Source organism: Schistosoma haematobium, chromosome 1, assembly GCF_000699445.3.
Source record: "Schistosoma haematobium chromosome 1, whole genome shotgun sequence".
Classification (NCBI taxonomy): domain Eukaryota; kingdom Metazoa; phylum Platyhelminthes; class Trematoda; order Strigeidida; family Schistosomatidae; genus Schistosoma; species Schistosoma haematobium.
In genome coordinates, this window is record NC_067196.1 from 42,528,147 (window position 1) to 42,544,495 (window position 16,349).

Sequence of the window (16,349 nt, forward strand, 5' to 3'; positions counted from 1 at the left end):
GTCTTGACCTGCACTTGTCTGTTTATGAGATAGAAGGGCTAGGACATCTGCAAATTCGAAATCATCTAGTCGCTTCGAAGCTGTCCATTGTATTCCGTACTTCACCTCACATTTGGAGGTCTCCATCATACAGTCAACCACCAGAAAGAAGAGGAAGGGGGTGAGTAAGCAGCCGTGTTTGACTTCGGTCCTCACTTGGAATGTGTCTGTCAGGTGTCTCCCATGCAGTGTGGTGAGTCGTACAGACTTAGTATGTTCACTATTTCCTCAGGTACACCATAGTGTCGAAGAGAGTTCCATATTGTTCTTATGTCTATGCTATCAAACAGCTCATAATCAATGGAATTGGTGTAGTGAAGAGTTCCACTCAACTGACTGATCAACGACGATCCGTAGTATGGCGATTTCGTCTATGTAAGACCGATCCTTAGGAAATCCAGTTCGTTGATCTGGAAGTTGCGTATCTACTGAGTCTTCCATTCGGTTAAGCAACACTCAGCTGAGAACTCTTCCTAGTATCGATAGTAGTGTGCCTCTACAGTTTTCACATTTGCTCAGATCTCCTTTCTTTGGTAAGCTTGTCTTGTCATTGTATCGCTGATCTTTCGTTCCGTTAGCCGATTTTAGACCACCTCTTAATCTCTTCAAAAATAGCTATTTGGAGACGAGGCTGATGGAAACAAGGTGTTATGTCCCAATAAGCACAACGAATGGTAACTTTTGGGATCCATTTATGGACCAATACTATGAGTATACTTTTATCGTATAATTGCTAAATAACTAAACTATCCATATTCGTATTCCTCCTATCATAAGTCTTATTTTGACCTACGAACTATTATTCTACGATTTACCATTCTTGAATTATGCCGTTTATTAATCACTACCTCCCTCACTCACAGCCATATACGTCCAAATCTTGTTTCATATTTTATGGTACGATGTGGTCTGTCTGGTTGGTACATAAACCCAGTATGATTGAAATAAATAATTCATATTGCAGAGGCTGAGATTTATGTTCTGGACTTAAATGGCTGGGCTAGGCGGATAGCATAACTCTGGACTGCTCGCACGTGTTTTACGCGTCATTGGTCCGATCGATAATTCACCGATCTCTGATTGGCGGTATCGTTACGTTTACATTAACAGGCCACAAGTTATGACACAAGGTTCCTTCAGAAGTGGAGTTACTGTTGGGATAGCAACTAAAACTTATCCATATATTAGCAGAAACGACAATTACGCCTACCACACAACCGAGCACTTCTCATTCTTCTACTCCACCGTCAGTTGACAGCATTGCAAGCGGTAAGATCCCGATGCCAATTTTACATTTGACAATTGGTTCCGGCGCTATGAAGACTTATTTAGATTTGATTTTGCATCTGAAGCCACGTAATCGCTTATTCTCAGACAACTAGAGTAAACAGTGGATTATTTTTCTTACAATATTGATCGTTTCAAAAGTAACTTAATGAGAATTTCAAATCGTTTCACCGGCAATCACCACATATTTCTAATGAAGTGCATAGTAAATTTGATATATACTTATTTATGGCTGTTAAGACTTACGGAAGATCAGGAATACCATTTTAAGTATCCTATCATGGGAACTAAGAAAATCACTACCGGAAGGAGGGTTCGTGTTACTACTGTAGATTCCAAACTAACTTTGGAAGAATAACTGTCCAGGTTAATTTATATTTGGATAAATGACGGTTCTAGATTTCATTATAACTATAAACGTACAGTATTACCTAAACAAATATTACCACCCGATTATTCAGCCAATAATTGCTCAATCAGTAGTCAAATCTAAATTACATTAAATAGATTAGTTGATAAAGGATGTAAGAGAATTGCCAAGTGCAACCAATAAATCTTATTCTACCCTTTCTGGATAGACCACGTACAGATTGTTCGAAAGATAATATTGAACTACGTTATAACACGGAGTATTTCAAATTCTGGAAGAATTTTTCAGTATACATTCCCAATCAATGCAAGCAACGCAGTCAAAAAAGCGAATCAATATAACGTCCGCCATGGCTAAGTATCAACTAAAACAACATAAATGAAGTTCAGGGAAAACATGAAAATTCGGTGAAGGTGCAAGGAAAACCAAACTACAATAAAATACAAATAGTACTATCTCGAATGGAATCGAAAGTATCAACAAAATGCATATCTGAAAGAATCAAGAGGGACATATCACAAGTGTATCCCTCGAAGGATTTTCCTAAACAACGCCTTCAAAATGGATCTTACAACTATTATCATGCTATTGGACCATTACTCACTATTGTTGAAGTTTGTTCTGATGAGCAGCACACAACTAACTTTAGCTACCTGGAAGAAACAGACTTGCTTAGTCTATGCTAGTAACAAGTCATTATATTTGAGTTATGTTAGCAAATGAAAGTTTTATGATTGGTTGTGTTAAATCTGAGATCAAATGAAACTAAACCTCTCAACTACTAGCTTACAATGGTTGTAAGTTAAAACTTTGTCAGGCAACTACTATTAAGACTGAAGTGAATGAATTGAGTGTACTGTTCGTTGGGTTTTCGTCGTTAATAAACAAGCTCTAATCAATCACTAGTTAAAACAAGTAACCAAAACAATATAAAATACCGTTTAAATGAGCAAGTATAGTTGAAACTAAGAAATGTAGGTTTGTTTCTTTCTTGACTAAAGTAGGTCAAATTACGTTCATTTTACAGAAAAACTAAACATATTTGCCAAAAAGTATTAGATGAAAACATTTAATGAATGTTCAGCAGCAGAATCTTTTTGTGAACAAAATGAATTCACTATTGAATACAATTAGTGTTAGTTGAAAGAGCAAAATATACTGTTCACAGTAACCTAGAGTATGGCCGCCTATAGATATTACAAAAAACAATTATGAACCATACATCTGTTTTGAAGATCAATATATTAAGTAATCCAGAGTTTAAACTGCATAGTACCATGAACTCAAGAAGTAATCGGTACAAACAGTGTTGAAAACACTTTAAGAGGAAGGAATATTAACCGCCGTAATTTAAACCAGTTCAATAAAATTATCATTCGGTCTACTTAATGTTAAATAGAAATGGATTTGCACTCACATATAGCCTTTGGTTTGATTATCGCTTCAAATATTTCATGAATATAGAAAATCAGACATTTTCACGTTATTGTATCTTTCTCAGCGCCGTTTACTTGTGAAAACACTTTAATAATCAACAATATCTGTATTTTCGTGTAAGAACCAAATGTTTTCAATGATAGATCAGATGGTTGGTGGCATCGCAAAACGAATGAGAATATCTGAAGGATACTGGGAGTATTATCGATAAGACTCCTTGTAACTTTCATACATACTCAACAATACACGGAAGTTCACTTAATAAAACCGCATTATAACGAAACATCAAGCCAAATGCTATCAGCACAGCGGGATAACGATGACTTCCTTGCATATTCAAAAATACTTTCAATGTCAAAAGTTATCCCTAAATACCTAAGAAATATTCTGACAGAAATCTTAATATCTGTAAGAAACTGACACTCGGAAAACAACTAAGTCGGTGTCAAAACAAAAGTTAAGGCAACGATTGGTGAAGTTTTAAAGAATCCCCTCCTTTCTGAAGGTTTTAATTTGTTAACAATTAGATATATTATATACAATTTATGATAAACTAATTTTTATATAATTTTTTAACGCTTCAAGCAAAACGAATGTAGTAGCCCAACTACTTAATGCATATCATCAATATAGAACAGATAACTAAGATATGTAAAACGATAAACACACATGAATGCTTTTATACATGAATATGACATGAATAAATAAACGACAATTTGAAGATAATGAGCATTGATACAACCAGTAACTAAGAATAAAAAAGGACAACCCCTGAAATATTATATTCTATCAGTCTGAAATAAACAGTAAATGGATGTGAGATAGGAATTATTTAGAAGCATGGTCTGTATGGATTAATATCCTGGAGACAAATGAAACATCAAGAGAATAATCGAGGTGGAGATCACATGAGAATGTTTACACACCGACTCCATGATTTAAGGTAGTCGATCCAAAAAAGTGAACAAACAACTTGATAATCACAAAGGGTTGAAACCGAGAAAAGCAGAATATACGCACCACATCACCATTGGTATCGCTATGTGGTAAAGTGGACTATGACCTCTTTGGGTAGAACGAACAATAGCTTTTTGTGTTTCATCCAATAAAAGTACAGGTATGGAGATTTTCAATACAGCGAACCACTCCGCGATATTCAGTGCAGCTATTTGGAATATATTCTGAAATATAGTGCAATCCAATTAGAAAAAATCATGAATGAAATTGATTAGATGAAGTAAATTGATTGATCAATTATAATACTGTATTCATGATTTAATTAGCTTAGTTTTAGTGATTTCTACAACTCTATTAACTTGTTACCCTTCATTTCGGCCAACAATGTCGGTTTAAGTTTTACTTATACGGACTATAATAACGATTTATTATAACGCGAATGTACCGTCTAATCTATAGAAACTAAACAGCTGATAAATAACATGAAGTACCCGTTAAATGTAAATTTAAACAGAACCTCATTCATGTGAGTTTATTTCATTTTATTACATGTAACAATGTTGCACATTCTAGATATGCAGATAGAACATAAAAAAGCTGTTTGTCAGTTGAATGACACAAAACAGTATATTGACCACTAATATAGATTATTGGAATAGTTTTTTTTAAAATGACAGCTATGCGTACAGAATTTTGTTATTCAGAATCAATGAGTTAAACGCTTTTGAATTAATTCCTTAACTAGAAAATTCTTACAGCTAACTACTGATGAACCATACCATTTGAAGTTCCATTATCTATGTGAACCATGCAAAATGAATCTATCTGAAACCTTTCATCTACCGACGCACTGATAATTCGATTGCATTTGGCTACAAACAGTTACAGGTATTGAGGCACACAATTAACACATAATAAAATATACCTACTTTGATCTAACAGGTCAGTCAGTCAGTAACAACGTAGAACTTCGTACGTACGTACATCAGTTCGAGTTGCCACACCACCTTAGCACAGAGATGCAGTTGTCGATTCAAATCCCGTAGTGGTAGAGGTAGCAAGAGTATAAGCAGTAATCGGGAAGATTAGGGTTTGGAGATGTTATTTAAAGAGTACAATCCAGTGAAATAAATTTGGAAAGAGGAAAAAGGGACATGAAGAATTCAGAAGATTAGAATTTGGGAGAATACAGAGGTGCATCCACTCTCTGTGTTCTCCCAAATTCTAATCTTCTGAATTCTTCATGTCCCTTTTTTCCTCTTTCCAAATTTATTTCACTGGATTGTACTCTTTAAATAACATCTCCAAACCCTAATCTTCCCGATTACTGCTTATACTCTTACTACCTCTACCACTACCAGAAAGAAATCTTTCAGTTAAAAAAGATCCTCTCACTCACATTAATAACGTAAAAGAAAATCACAACACAGTCGTCAATGGCTTGTATTTTCAGTCATATCTAATAACGTTTTAAGGTATTGTGTGGCGCTGTTTTTGGGATTCCAACCAGGGTATCACAAAGGATCAACACACGTCAGTCATGTACAAATTTCTTTCATACTATGGCACTATGTCAAAAACTGACTACCTCTCAGCTTTTCGCGACCAATTCCAAAGTCGGCAAGCAATCCGCGATGTAAAACCCATTGAAACGACATTCGTAGTACATGTTTAAGTCACTGAATATAATGCCAAAAATTGAATCGTTTCTGCCCCCCGGCGAATCTCCTCACTACTAATAAAGCGGTGCCATAGAATGTGCTTTTTTGGGATCACTTAAGTGGTGGCAGAACCCATCCTTGATAGCATCTGAGCCGCAATCTGTTAGGGCTGATAAAAATCATCCAGCTCTATAAGGGTGGTTTGCATTGCAACACAAATTTTACTGCCTTAAATTTTTAAAAACTAAGACTATTTGTTGAGCTATTAAACAAATTATAAAATGCACCATATTTAAAACTTCTATCACAACTAAAGGTCCGCCACTAGTGCCTAATGGATTATTGGGAGCAATCGGTAGACCAAAGTTAGCAGGTCGATGAGTGAATGTTTAGGGATAGTCCGTTGATTGGGAACCACTGGTTAAACAAAATACCTGACAATCGTCTGAATAAAAACCAATACAAATAGAATCATAGGAACGTCTAATAAACAAAATTCTGAAAACCAGAGCCTAGACAAATAGATATGAGTAGTTAAAAATGTGAATGGTTAAACTGAAAGACCTACCGCTAGTACGTTTATGTACAAGATTGCAAAGTGTAGTGCCATACTAAAGCAGATCGCAGCGATAAGCCACATATTATGCCAAGGAGGCATGACCAGAAGCGACTGATTCTCAGAAAGGCTAATAAAATAAAGAAACATAATACAAAATTACCGACGGAGACACAATGTCGACCAGAACAGTATATGATGGAAGACGCACAAACACCGGTACAATGAAGCACCAAATGTATATGCACAACACTTCGTCATTTGAAGTGTATGAGGGCTAGAACACTGTTCGGATGTCCAAAACAAAGCAGGTGGTTTTCTTAGGGGGCCACTCCCCGAGTCTTTTACCTAGAGGTCTAATCCATAAGACAATGAAGCAACATTAGATTCATACGCCATTTCTTCTCTCCGGATTCTGGACCCCTTGTGCATTTGACATAAAATAAGACGTAGGATCTAATATACCACTGAACTAGCATTTATTTAAAGGAGACTTTTTCTTAAAATATTATGATAGCGATTACCATACAAGTTACTCCGTTTACTACTCTATTTATGAAAGACCTTTAAAACCTAACCAACCATTAGCATCTATACATATTCAACTCACATTTTTTAAATGGAGATAGTTAGCTTTGCACTATTATACGTAATGACAATCAACTAAATCTGTATTCTATTCTTCTTATTCCATATAAATATGTGCAAATAATTCCCAGCTCTTACCATTTAAAATAATGGTCTGATCTACTTATCAACACCATACAGTGGATAATTTGCTAACATCAACAACTCATTTGAAGGGTTGGCGTAAAAACTATGTTAAGCGTCTGGCGCGAGACTGATAGTTCCTGGGTTCAAGTCCCGCGAGGCGGGGTCGTGGACGCGCACTGCTGAGGAGTCCCACAATAGGACGAAACGGCCGTCCAGTGCTTCCAGGTTTTCCATAGTGGTCTAGTTTCAATTGACTCATGATCTCAACTGTTGTAAAAACTATGTATTGATCTCTTTTTTATTATAGAATGACTCGATTTGTCACTGCAAAAACTCAACGATATGGAAGATAGTTGGTCACCATATTTCTGTGCGTAGTTGAACTTGAATAAGTATCACACGTAAAAACTGTGAATGAGGCTTACTGATACATAATGACTTAGAAAACAGCTTACTATATCTAGTGGACTTAAAACTTGTAAACGAAATGGATAATCTTTATAGCGTCAACCATAAATAACTCATAAATGAGGTAAAAATCAACAAAATGAATTACCTGTTCAATGCGTTAAACATCTCAATCAAAACCAACACAGACAATGCCATTGTCATAGGTTTTGGACTGGCGAATACGCTACAATTAACTCCTTTGAACATAGATGGTTCCAACTGGCATTGCAAATGATGTGTCTAAAAGAAACGAATTGTATTTTAATTCAAAGATAACCATAAAGAAAAGGACAACTGGTACTGAGTAGAAAGAAATCACGGTGTTGAAGGTGTCTCACGATTAGAAATGTAATTTTGAAACTAGGATGACACAGAAAGTAGGAAATATTATCGCTTAAATGAGCCGTAAATACAAATTGACAGAAAACATTTTTGGTGTATCGGATGTAAACGTTACGTAATTTTGTTATTACTACATACAAGTGAGTTCAAAAAAAGATATATTAACTGAAATGTTTAGGTGAACACTTCGCTTCTGTACTACTGCTGTCAAATACGGATGAAACAAGTAGTTACTTCCTTAAAAGAGCTAAAACATAATAGTGTCAGAAATCAATGAGCAATATATGAGAGAAATAAGCTAGTAAGTAATGAAAAATATGAACCAGCAATAATGGTGATTTACTTGGAAATATATAAGTAAACATCACATATTAGAGGCGGGGTATTTTTATGTAAGTTGCTATGGAAAAGAAAGTCTCATGTTGGTTCTCTTCTATTGTCAAACTTTTTTTTCGAAATTCCAAATAACTATCTTTTGAAATCTATTATTCTTCCTGTGTTTTTCACAAATTAGATTGAATGCACTTTCAACCCTGTAAACGGATTTACTGAAATCTTTTTTTATTTTAGATTTTATTTTACTGAACATTAAAAAACACATGATAGTGGTGGACACAGAATGTAACTGTTAGAGCGATATAGATTGGATTGAAACATGTTCCGTGCAGGACTGTGTTGGGGCACGCTATTGTCTATTTCTTAACCAATCAGCGCTAGTGAACACTTCGAGAAAACTCCAGAATTTTGTGTAAAAATTATAAACATTCTAACGATTTTTTATTGTGATTCCTACTTCCATTCAACACTTATTTGGAGTATAACTACGTTCTAATTCAAAAATGTTTTGGTTTGGGGACCTGTCGAGCGAAGTAATGTCCAGGAATACTAAGCAATAGGAGTAGCCGGGTAGTGATAAGAGAAATTATAACAGTAACTTGACACTTAATTTCACCAACTGACAGCTATATAGCTATATATAGTAAAACCTATCAGTGGGATGACGAAAGCATTAATAAAAATGATAGGTGTCAAAAATGTCCATTGTTTAAAATTAGGGATGTATAAATTGCATAAAAATAGTAAAATGCATTTTCTATGTAAATGTACATACCAGCTGATAATAGTTCACTTTGGGACCGCCCTCATAGACCATGAACCACCAGGCTGCTGCTCCAACTGTTGCACACCCAACATAGATGCCTATCAACATGTATCGAAGAAATAGCCAACCGGAAATCAATGGTTCTTTGCTTTTACGTGGTGGTTTAGTCATTATATCAACATCAGGAGGATTAAATCCTAAGGCTGTAGCAGGTAAACCATCAGTCACTAAGTTAACCCAGAGTAATTGTACAGGAATCAAAGCCTCAGGCATTCCAAGAGCAGCAGTCAAGAAAATGCAGACAACTAAGGCGAGAAAAATAAGCAAAGACATGGTTTATCACTAAAAGTTTGTGGTTAGTCTAAAATATAAGAAATTACAATACTTGTGTTATTGGTTGCACAAGGTCTACTAAAAACAATAATTTGTTTCAGACGGTTGCAAAACCTACGATAAACGGATTTTGAAGTCTGTAACCATTGAAGAAATTGATAAAGATTAAATGAAACTGAAGTAAGACATTTTTACTCTAATAACTTATGAACAGCGGCTCTCAACAAAAAGAAAATGAAGATGAAATGGAAAATTCAAGGAATTATGATACTCCTAAACGCAATACTTTTAGGGTCAAAAGTTGATTGAGATACATATAAAGTTTTATGAATACTAGTTTGAAGACATCTAAATATTCTTAGTTGACTTTCCTCAAGCGAAGGTGCTGATAAAATTTCATTTATGAACTTTAATAAATTACTATACAATCTAGTGGCAAACAAATGAACTTACCTTCGCCGATGTTAGACGAAATAAGGTAACGGATAAACTGTTTCATGTTATCATATATAGCTCGGCCTTCTTCAACGGCCGCAACAATTGTGCTAAAATTATCATCTGCTAGTACCATGTCAGAAGCAGATTTGGCAACGGCAGTACCACTTCCCATAGCAATCCCAATTTCCGCCTTCTTTAGTGCAGGAGCGTCATTAACACCATCTCCAGTCTATTAAGACATTAAAAGAGTAAGCGAACTTTAGCATTTAGAGACAGCAGTATCGAACGAAAATTACACAATAGGTAGTCATCAATTCATTACAAACGAGGTTGAGTGGTACATTTTTATTTAATTATTGCATCATACAGTTGTCTACACTGGAACACTGTGCATGTGTCGAAACTGAAACAAAGATTGCCAACCACGAAGGTTGTTTTGACAAGCTACCCCAGGTGAGTTATTCGTGATAAAAACTTGAAAAACAAAGAGATGGACATGACCAAATTGACCAGGGTTAGATGATTGGGATAAGTAATAAGTGCTATCGCTTCAATATGAGGAAATAACTCAGAGATATTTGTGTTTATTTTGCGGTTGTATAAGAAAAGCTGACCTATGTAAGATGGAAACACTTGATGCCATACCTGGAGGTTAGGTAGAATTACAAACAATCGACAAATCGACACTTGACATCAAAATATTTGAAACAGAAACAACGATGAGTAAAATCAGAGTTATTTCAAGAATACAAAAAATATATCGAGTATGTATGAAATTACCACGACAAAATGATGACGAAATGTGTTGCATACGTAGCACATTAAAGTGAGAAAACGCAGCTCAAATGTATAACATCTTGACATAAACGTATGGATATTTTAGATTAATTAAATTCTGAAATTCAAGATGCAATAAGAAATAACGGTACGCGAAGAAATCTGAAAATTAATGGCTACCACAAGATTTCGAGATGTATTCAGAAAGTTCGCCTGGCAACACATGTAGCGTAGACAAGATGTCTATTTTTCATAGTGAATATATACGACGCAACAGTCCGCTCTGAAAGAATTTATGGCTGTGAAATAAAGGCAGTTTCTTTGTCTTTTCTTTCCATATTCTCGACGCAGTCATTATTATTGCTACATTATTACGACTCCCTTGTTAGTGTTATCTTATCAAACTAATAGGGGATAGCAATTTGACCGAAGCATACTAGAGCTGGGCCCTTATGACTAGCAGACAACCACAATGAATTCGTTCGAACAGGTTCGAGTCATTCATCTGTAGTCGGGTAATTACCTGTACCATAAGTCACAACTAAAATTTGTAATTTCACCGACCATATATGTTTTACCACCTAGAATGAGTTACAACATTATGCGAGACCAAAACCACTAATCAAAACGTGAGGCGTTTTTTGCTTATCACAAAAATTATGTGATAAGATACACAGTTTACATGGAACGATATTTACTTAATAGCATTAGTGATATATATATATATATATATATATATATATATATATAGAGAGAGAGAGAGAGAGAGAGACACAGAGAGAGAGAATGAAAAAGTATAAAGACTTACCATCGCAGATACTTCACCATCCTGCTGTAGGAATTGTACTATTAGACTTTTATGGGCGGGTTCAACACGAGCAAACAACTTCCCGTTGCGTACAGCATCCTTTTTCTTGTCTAAACTGAGGTCATCGAATTCTCGTCCCGTGAAGGACTTTCCACAAGTATCTTCTTTATCTTCAAACAATCCTATACGACGGCATATAGCTTCGGCAGTTGCTTTATTATCGCCTGTAATAACAATAACACGGATGCCAGCCTTTTTACAAGCTTGGATACTGCTAGCAACCTCACAACGTGGCGGGTCCACCATACCAACAACACCCACAAGAGTTAATTCAGTCTGAAAATGAAAACCATTAGAAGTAATTGGTGTAAGCTTGTGATACGATGGAGTGGTAATAAGTTGTTAGAAAATGGTCGATCAAAAAGAAAGGGCCCAAATGCGTAACACACAACAGATAAGTATACCGTTCACTTGTTAACTTTTTTATATACAGGGATATACGAATACACTGTACCATACCACATAAAATCTCAAAGCAAATGGACAATTCATCATCTCTGCTTATTCTTCAATTTAGTTTGAATGTAACATGTGTTATACACCTGAATGAAACCTGAAACTGTTTTTTAAACATTAACCAAACTGCGTAGAGGGAACTAAAAACACATCACAAACGTTGTTCGAACTTAAATCTCCTTGCATCAAGCACTATACAACTAATAATGGTAAAAAATAAAAACAGGATCACTATTTGAGGAACTAAATGCAACGAGAAAGAACAAACATAACTTACCTCATAATCCTTGAAATTCTTTGGATCTTTTAAATCAAAGTGAGAGTATGAAGGTGGTTCATCTCTTGTAGCTAAAGCCAAGCAACGAAGAGTTTCACGTCCAGTGGCGTAGGTAGCTATTTTTCGAAGTACTTCGCCCTTTAGCTCAGACGTTAACAATAATTTGCCGCCTGTGGTGCGTACATGAGTGCATCTATCCAATATGGACTCCGGGGCGCCCTTATCAAAATGCACGTAGTAAGACAAAAGGAAATAATTCCATACAAATTCTTAATAGTTAAATAAATTTATATATCTAAAACACTGATTAAAAAAGCTATTTTGAGTGAAGGCGAGTACAGCTCAGGTTTGCTAATTGTTACTAAGCGAGATGGTTTTAATTAAAACACATATTAAGCATACATTTAAGAGCACTAAGATCAATAACATTTACTTCGCTTCTATTGTTAAAAGCGCTAAATTTCCACCACTTTTTTATACAAGCATTTAGTAAGATATATAAAGCAGTTCCTTTTTAAACCATTTAATTTACAAGGATTGAAGAAACGTTTGACTGAAAAAGCACAAACTCAGACAAAATAAGATTACCTTAACAAAGAGCTTTTCTTTAGAGCCAGGAATTTGACTTCGAGGGATGACATACGTAGACATTGACTTCCTATCCCGAGAAAACTCAAGAGTAAATTTTCTTTCATACATTTTCTACAATAGGAAGAAAAATGCCGAAATAAATCACAGAAATTCAGTAAAACATAACTAAGAATGTCAACTACCTGGATATCGCGATTACAAATCATTGCAAGCTGGTGATTAGTAAGATTTGATTTAGAGACTTTTGTGACATTCATTTTCTCAACCAAGCAGACCAATGCAGTCTCAGTCGCTTCACCCACTTTTTCATATGCATGCCGAGATTCACTGTATTCCACAGACGAGTCATTGCACAAAGAACATATTTGCGCAAGTTCTACAAGACAAGGATATTCAGAACAGTCTATTTTTCGTCCTTGATGGTGCCTGAAAGTACGAAAGTAAGGTTTTATTAAAGTGATTGCTTTGGAAAAATACTAGCATGAATATCAATCGTGAGAGAACAGTGATATTCTTATGTTTAGACACAAAAGCGCTAACTTGCATATTAATTCACTGGTTGAGGGTAGCTACATATATTAAGGTAAAAGGTAAGGGAAACTAATTCAACATAACATTTACATCAGCTACATACCATATTTTTGAACACATTAACAGTACAAATAGTTCAGTCGCTTTCGATTTCTCTGGTGAATTGTTTATAGTCTTACATAATGAAAACACGTCATGTTTCTACTTTATCGATAGCTAATGAGTTTTAGATCTATTTCCGAATTAACGCTGATATTTGTGGTCGACTCAACTCCGATGTATGTGCGTGTAGTTTATGCTGAACAGAACCTCAATAATTAATTCAGAAGCCTTGGTTATTCAGGAAGACACTGTGAGAGGCTTTAGAAAGGTTGATTCGTTTTGCTTGTCACGATCAGTACACTCTATATACCAAGATTGTATAAATAGATGATCAGAAAATGGCACAGCAATAAAACACGAAAACTAAGCTGAAACCCACACATTTCCTTCTGGAGCATATTTAGAACCCGTAATTTCAAACTCATCAAATTTTAGCTGCGAAGCATCACCGACCCGACTCTCGTTACAGAAAGTGAACATTCGGCAAACAGTCATTTGGTTGGTTGTAAGGGTACCGGTTTTGTCAGAACAAATCACTGTTGTACACCCAAGAGTTTCAACACTTGGTAATGATCGGACAATAGCATTTTTGCGAGCCATTCGACGGGTCCCCAAAGCTAGACACGTTGTGATAACAGCCGGTAGACCTTCTGGAATCGCCGCTACGGCAAGCGCGACTGCAATTTTAAAGTAGTAAACAGCACCTCTGAGCCAAGAACCACCATGCACTGGGTCGTTAAAATGGCCAATGTTAATGCACCATACAGCAATACATATGAGTGTTATGACCTACAATAATGAAAAAAAATTGTTTTATGAAAAACATGACTGAAATTAATTTGAAAACTTAAGTAATAAGGATTAGAAAAATTACAAATCGACACTAGAAACATTTTGTAGTGGAAAAATCACGAAACGCAAAAACAAGCAGAAATTAATTGTATACCTTTGATAACTGTGTTCCAAATTCATCTATTTTCTGCCCGAGAGGAGTCTTGTCTTGTTCTGTATGCATGATTTGATCACGAATTTTGCCTATTTCTGTTGAAAGTCCGGTCCCGACTACTACTCCAACACATTTTCCGGAGGCTACATTTGTACCGCTAAATAGCATATTCTTTTTGTCTTGATTGACAGCTCGAGCCTGGGATATAGGGTCACTGTGCTTTGAAACTGATACTGATTCACCAGTTAAGATAGACTGATCAATGAGAAGTGTTGTGGACAAGATTTTAACGATTCTAATATCCGCTGGAACCCGATCTCCAACTAAATAGGCAAATCAATAAAATGAAACTTAGAATACCTTGATAATTATTGACCAGCAAAAACCCATTATATAGCAGTGCATACAAAGAATTAAGGTACCTATGATATATTAGGCAAAGAACGAAATTATTTTGCCAGTGTATTGATTTAACCCAGATGTGGCTGCAACGAGTAAAATAAGACTTCCTCAGGGGGAAATCCAACATTTAAACCCAAATCAAAAGCAATTTACAGACTGTCAAAGACACTGGTACATATTATAAGTACACAAACCTATTTGTTCATTCCATTGTGGTACAACAGAGAACTTGGTCAAAGGGATCCTTAAAACATTATTCACACTATTTTAGTGTATTACAGAACCGTCATCAGTAATTAAATGCGGCTTAACATATTACAGATATTGTTCAGTTATGTGAGCAGTTTTTGAGCGGTCTTTTTACAGCTAAACACCCCATGACAACCTATCGGCAAAAAGCCATTGATTTTGTAAGATGACAATAATTAACGGCAGTCAGATAACACAAATTTGTACGGGTTGGCGAAGTGACATGGTTATCATATATTTTTCAGACATCGGAAAAGTGGTTTGTCATCATCGCACAATGTTTCAGCGTCGATCAACTCAAGGATTTTAATTACCTGTTTTTCGCTTTTAACATTATAACAGGTGGGTGATTTTGTTATTGATATTCACGCAATTCAATACAAGCCACTTGTGCTGTTTAATTGCACTCAGGAAAAAACTTACTGACAAAACGGGTATAACATACCAGCAACTTCCACAATGTCTCCAGGCACTAATTCACGGGCTTTCACACTCTGCACACCTTGATAACCCTGACGAATAACCTTTGCAGTATCTGACTCATATTCTTTTAAGGCTTCTATGGCTGACTCAGCGTTACGTTCCTTAATTTATAAAACTTAATTCGGGACGACTTACTTGCCAAACACCAACGATTGCATTCACGATTAATATGAGCATTATGACAACTGGCTCGACAAACGCAGTAGTCGCGTCTTCGCTATCTTCAAACCAGGCCAAGACCTAAAGTGAAACTGTAAAAATACATCGTGATGGATTACAAATGAGATAACAGCTGCTAGTAAGAGAATTTTGACCAAGAGGTCGTCGAACTGTTCAAGTACCAATTTCCAAAGAGGCTTGTTTTCTTCCGGTGGTAACTCTAAAAGAATGCCTATTTTTAAGAAGAACAAACCATTGTAGCCATACTCCTTCAAAGCGGATTCAATCTGCTTTTTAGTTAGACCAGTTTCAGTGTTCGTATTGTAGTGCTTTAAGACATCATCAACTGTACAAGAATAAGCTTCCTCCAACATGTCAAGCTATATCCTCAGAAGTTGGCGCTGCTAGCAAACCTACGTGGGAGCGCCATGAACATGATTTTTGACGCAGTAAAACTTTATCTCAGCAGCTATGATGCATGTATTTTTCAATCTCAAAATTTAAAATAAACGTAACATAGTAACCCTTCTGACATTCTAAATACTAGAGAGGTCGGTCTCAAGCTGGTAAAATAAGGCTTGAATGAGAATGTAACTACTTTTACATATGTCAGCTAACCATCAACTTTTATAGAAAAAGGCCTTGAAGAATGTTGCGTTATTAACTTACAAATCCAGGTTATCATTGACGAAATTTAAGCATAAGTTACCTACTTCTTGTAATATTGATATTTAAAATCAGGCAATTTAATGAACTTTGAAACCCTGTTCATTTGAATTAGAAACTGTACAATGGGCAGTTGACGTAAGCGTGTAAAATAAT

General features: G+C 35.7%; 1 protein-coding gene across 2 annotated transcripts; it reads right to left on the bottom strand.

Annotated features, from left to right (window-relative positions):
• Window positions 1-983: 983 nt before the first annotated feature.
• Window positions 984-16,090, bottom strand: ATP2A2_2 (Sarcoplasmic/endoplasmic reticulum calcium ATPase 2). Of its 2 annotated transcripts, XM_051218258.1 has the most exons (15): window positions 15,781-16,090; window positions 15,647-15,747; window positions 15,504-15,608; window positions 15,331-15,469; window positions 14,235-14,557; window positions 13,668-14,077; window positions 12,838-13,081; window positions 12,653-12,766; window positions 12,065-12,283; window positions 11,272-11,607; window positions 9,702-9,915; window positions 8,925-9,220; window positions 7,578-7,711; window positions 6,320-6,437; window positions 984-4,314 (listed from the first exon to the last, which is right to left on the bottom strand). In XM_051218258.1, exons 1-15 carry the CDS (start codon window positions 15,899-15,901, stop codon window positions 4,114-4,116), a joined length of 3,075 nt encoding a protein of 1,024 aa, XP_051074104.1. In that variant the 5' UTR covers window positions 15,902-16,090; the 3' UTR covers window positions 984-4,113. The 2 variants fall into 2 exon arrangements, with proteins under 2 accessions (XP_051074104.1, XP_051074105.1); XM_051218259.1 differs by having other exon boundaries at window positions 3,608-4,314; window positions 15,331-15,608.
• Between the last annotated feature and the right edge of the window lie 259 nt (window positions 16,091-16,349).